This window comes from Anomalospiza imberbis, chromosome 4 (genome assembly GCF_031753505.1).
Source record: "Anomalospiza imberbis isolate Cuckoo-Finch-1a 21T00152 chromosome 4, ASM3175350v1, whole genome shotgun sequence".
NCBI lineage: Eukaryota > Metazoa > Chordata > Aves > Passeriformes > Viduidae > Anomalospiza > Anomalospiza imberbis.
Window position 1 is genome coordinate 5,993,740 of NC_089684.1, and position 5,317 is coordinate 5,999,056.

General features: G+C 48.5%; 1 protein-coding gene across 1 annotated transcript in view; it reads left to right on the forward strand.

Moving 5' to 3' along the window:
* Positions 1-1,669: 1,669 nt before the first annotated feature.
* Positions 1,670-5,317, forward strand: part of ENPP6 (ectonucleotide pyrophosphatase/phosphodiesterase 6) — a 32,184-nt gene continuing 28,536 nt past the window's right edge. The window contains exon 1 of the mRNA XM_068186973.1: positions 1,670-1,955. Within this exon, the coding sequence (XP_068043074.1) occupies positions 1,700-1,955 (256 nt within the window). The 5' untranslated portion in view covers positions 1,670-1,699. The remainder of the gene's footprint in view (positions 1,956-5,317) is intronic.

A 5,317-nucleotide genomic window follows, 5' to 3' on the forward strand; every position in this document is an offset into this window, starting at 1 on the left:
CAGAGAGGGAGGTGTCCATGAAGAGTGCATTTAGTCCACTGATAGGGAGAAAGTGTGAGCAATTTTACTGAGAAGGTAAACAAAAGCACAGGCAGCTGAAGGGCCTCTGCAGTTCTGCCTGGCTGCACTCCTACTCCATCCTCTTCCACCCTCTTGGAATGACTACCTCCTACAGAAAGTCCCAGCACCCCTTCTCTGACAGGGCATCTTCTTTCTTGAGCTGGAAGACCTGTGGTAGGAGGGCATGGACAGAATGTCTCCAGCCATGTCCTGGGAGCGGTGACCTGCAGGCAGCAGCTTTGGCTCATAGGCACCACCACCTAGTGCAACATTGTGCAGAAGGCAAGCCAGGACATGAGGAGGGTTTGCAAGGGGCTAGATAAGTGTTTGGGGCAAATGGGGCTGAAAGCTGTCATGCTGAGCTTGCGCCAGCCCAGTATTTGCTAAGAGGTAACTGGGTGTGCTGGATGTGCAATGGGGAGCTTTGTAAGGAGCAAGGAGAAGTTCAAATGCCCACACTGGGGTGGTGGCCAGCTATTGCAGCCTTCCCCAGGTGAGAACATCAGTAAAGGGCATTTCTCACAGTTAGACAATGTTATGAATGCTATGAAATTCTTTTATTTGGGAAAAAGAAAGAAAGTAAAGTGCAGTTATGGTGTGCAACAGGTGCTGGCATTGCATTAGAGGTGTAGTTAGGTTTTTGTAAAGAAGAAGAACCTGGTGGTAACCAAAATGTGAACACTTTTTTTTGTTTTTAATATGAAATTAGGCACTATCCAGCACTGAATATCTAAATAACATCAACAGCCAGAAAATAAATGTATCAATTGTTATCTAGCTGAAGCTAGATTTTTCTGCTGGTGCATCAGGAGCTAGATTAGTCCCAGGGCAGCACAGAGGAAACCGAGAGGACAGGGACCTTTGCAGGGACTCGCATCCAGGTAGAGAGAGGAGAGCCTGCTCCGCTGGAGCTCTGCGGTACCGCCATGCCATCGAAATGCTGGACCTCAACTCACACATACCGCACTTCCCAGCAGGGGAGATGCTTTGTCTTAACCTCACTCTGAGTTCTAGCAGAAGCCGCTGCCGGAGAGATGCGAAGCAAGCCCGCGTTCGCGCTGCTGGAGATGCGAGGCTGCGTTTGAAAGGCTGCAGCCCCTCTCTGCGAGACCCCTGCGAGTCGCAGTCCCGGCGCGGAGCTGGACCGGGCTGGGACGTGCCGGGCCGGGCCGGGCCGGGCTGGACCGGGCCGGGCTGGACCGGGCTGGGCCGGGCTGGACCGGGCCGGGCTGGACCGGGCTGGGCTGGGCTGGGCTGGGCTGGGCTGGGCCGGGCCGGGCGGCAGCGGGCTCCGCTCCGTGCCGGCGGTGGGAGCGCGCCGGGCGCCGCGGCCCCTCCTCGCCGGGGCCAGCGGGCAGCGTGCCCACACCGCCTCGGGAGCGTCTGCGGAGCGTCCTGAGAGGCTCCAGTTACTTTTATACTGGGTGTTCCCCATCGCTGCGAAGCATTTTTTCCGGCAGCTGGGAAGGACCGCGCTCATCCCTCAGCCCGAGGTTAATCATCCGCTTGCAATTAACCTGTGACCTCCCACGCCCGCGGCGCGGGGCAGCGCTGTAGCTTTAACGCGGGCGCTGGAAGCGGGAGGGGGACAGCAGTGCCAGGTCCCGGAGCTGCCGCAGATCCCTCGCCGCCGCCGGCCATGGAGAGCCGCAGCCTCCTCGCCGCCCTCCTGGCCGCTGTCCTCACCGCCCTCCTGCCGCTTCCCGCCGCCTCCTCGGCCCACCGCAAGCTCCTGGTGTTCCTGCTCGACGGCTTTCGCTTCGACTACATCGATGACAGCGAGCTGGAGGGGCTGCCGGGCTTTCGGGACATTGTGAACATGGGGGTGAAGGTGGATTACATGACCCCAGACTTCCCCAGCCTCTCTTACCCAAATTACTACACGCTGATGACGGGTGAGTACTTGTATTTCTGTGCTGGGATGCTCCTGAAAGCTGCCAGCTCCCCGTGCCAACGTGGAAGGCAGCTCCCTGTGACCCTTTCTTCCAAAGAAGATATAAAAATAACCCAAGTTGTGCTTTTAGGTGGAAGTTTAAAAGCACTGTGGTATTACAGCCCAGAATAATTTCTCTGAATTGTGCTCCAAATTTGGAAATGCCACCTGGAACTAATTTTTTAAGTTCAATTTTGCTCATCCAAGGTATAGCTGGGTCCTTACCTGCTGCCACCTCAGCATCATGGCCAGCTCGCCTGGTGCAAGCACCAGTGGGGCTACTGCATATATAGAACATAGAAACAACTGGGACTGCATGGAAAATGAATACAGAGACTGCTCAGGGGCTGTAATAAAAATGCATGTAAACTGAGTGTGGCTACACTAAGAACTTATTTTCAGTCAGCAGGTCTGTTTTGGCAAGTTCAGCATTAAATTTCTTTTTAAACATAGTAGATTTTCTGTTTTCTTAACTTTGCTACAAGTCCTCATATCTGTAATAATTCAAAATAGCCAAATGGAAAAACAGGATTTTTGGTTTTCCTCCAGTTTTTCAGAATGTCCAGTGAAGGCTTTCAGAAAATTGAGAGGACAGCCATAATTTCATGATACTGATTTGCTTTTAATCTTCTGAGGAGGACACTTGATTACAGTGACACTAGGAAGGTGCAGAGAGTAGAGCTGTGCCTATTCTTTCAGAGACAGACATTAAGGAAGCAAAAGTTAATTAAAAAAAAAACAGCAAAAAAAAAACAGTTTTGGGGTTTTTTTTTCCTGGAGTTTCTAGTTGGATTTTTCTCTGGAGTTATTGAATAAGCAGGAGTTTCCAGCCAATGAGGAGGAGTAAGAAAATCTATCATGTCTTAAGATATGTGGCATCTTCACTATTCTTGGAACAATGCAGTGCCCAGTGATTCATATACTGCTTGCTGGGAAAGCAAATAGATGCTATTGTAAGACAAAAATCTGACATCAGTTGTGCCCAGCTTGTTTTGAAACTGCTTAACCCCTTCTTCCCTCTCTCTCAAGAGAAACACTTTTTTTCTTGCTCATCTCTGACCAAAGAGTATAAAACCATCACAGGGTTAGTTTCCATTCTTTTTTGTTATTTGGTGCAAATATATGAATGCAGAATAAATGTCATGACAGAAAACCGAGGTGTTCTACTCCAGGCCAGGTTCTTTAGGTGTACATAGGCAAACTGACCTAACACTTCATAGGTGCAAAAAATATTTGGATGGAGCTGTTAAGGAGAGAAGAAAAGTGAGTGACATTTCACTCCTAACCACATTTAGTCATCATTCCTATTAAGTGTGTATACATAAAGTGAAGTCTATTATCAGCCTTTTGAAGAGTTTTGAAACCTCCTACTTTGTACTCACAAAGAAGTTGTTTGTTTTTTTTTTAAGAGATGAAACACCACTACTGGATTTCTCATATTTTTAGTAGAGACCTGCATCTCAGTCTGAAGCAATAAGATAGTCTGTGGGACCAAACTCAATCTTCTTGCAAGCCTCCCAGACTTTATGATAAGGATATCAATGCAAATACAGTTTAATTGCAAATAGCAATTCACCTCCCTAACACATGAGTCACAGTAGTGTTAAGTAGGTCAGGAACCAATTGAGGACTAAGTTTAGGTGATGAACATTGCCCAGAGGAAGATCCAAGACTGTCCTTGAGCCCTTGGGGTGTTAGTGAGCCCCATGACTGTGTCTTGGCCTGACAGCAGGGTAAATCCCATAGCTGCACTGTTCTTACCCTTTGGGGCCATGGTGCCGCTTCCACTGAAAGGTTTCATGGGGTAGTGGGGTTAGGAGTGCAGAGCATGTGGCAGACGTAGTGTTAAGCAGTGTTCAGTCTGCATCCATTACATTTGCAAAACTGGGAAAGGTTTTGGAGAAAATTCAGCGTGACAGGGTGACACAAGCATAGTGACCTGCTCAGGGAGTGGCAAGCTACTGTTTCCCTGCTGCTGTATGGGCACGGGGAAGCTTTCATCACATCTCACCAGCCATGCAGCCCCTCTGCTGCAGGCAGACACAGCTGTAACTGCTTTTATTTCTGTTTGTGACTGGGATGTCTGGGGGTTAAATGCTGACATAATTTCTTCTGAGAAATCAGGAACAAATTATTCTTCATGTCTTGTCCTACACTGCTGTTTCAAGAGCTGCTAAGAAAGTCACATTTTAACTTTGAAAACATTGTATTTGTCTTCGTAGTATATTGGAGTCTTTCAGCTAAATCAGTTTAAGAAATTGCACAATCCCACCCCTGGCTTGTTCATGATATCGCACTTTGTTTTTTTTTTTTTTTTTTTTGTTTGATAAATACTCCTGTCCCTTCTTTCTCTGCTCATTCACAAGGCCTTATGGCTCCGTGTCCATTCAGGAGCATTCATGGCTGCCAGGTCTTGGACAACATGTGCATAAAAGCGTTGTAGTTGTGTGTGTCTGACTTGCCTCTATTCATTTTTGTGAGCAAAGCCTTTCCTTTCTGTCTACTGCCTTTCATCTCACATTCATGCAACTTTCATGACTCCAGAGCGGTTGAGTTGTTACCAAATGAGGGAGGTTCTCTCTCGTTTCTGCGGCTTTGGAGGAGGACAGTGGACTCTGCCCCTCAGATACCATCACCGCTGGGATAGGTCAGTCTCCTCAGACATGAACTCACCTCCTCCTCCTGCCCAGACCTGCAGGCAGAGCTTATGGAGATCAGCAGCATCGGCCCCAGTGCATCTCAGTGCAGATGCCAAGTAGATGCAACCGTAACTGTTGACCAAAAGCTGTTGACATATCTAACAGCAGCTAACTAACATTTGCTAGTGAGAGCCACACCCCTTTCTGCTGAGGCAGGTGCTGGGTCAAGCACTGACACAGCAGGATGAACAGGGTCCAGCCTGGTGAAATTTTGGATGGAAAACATGGGAGGGAGGTGACTTGCTTGTGGTCATGCAGTGCTGCAGGGCTATGGCAGAGATCTTCATGGATCCCCCTCCTGCAGCTGTTAACATGTGAAAAGATAGTTGTTGGAACTTCCCCAAGACACACAGAAAGCCTCAGCCCAAAGCCCAGAGCCTGCTTAGAGGTTTTTTCCTTTCCTTTTCCTTTCCAACTATGAGAAAGAAAACCAGAGCATAGAAAAATGTAAAATCACTAAGTAATTCAGAGTTTGGGACGAAGCTCGAGTCTTCCTGCAAGCCAAGGCGTGGCATCAGGACCTGCTATTTGCTTGAAGAAGCATCAAACAAAAGCTGAATGAATCAGGGCTGGTGCAAAGGGATCTCACTGACAAGCAACTGGAGAAGCTGTTTTGTCACAAAAA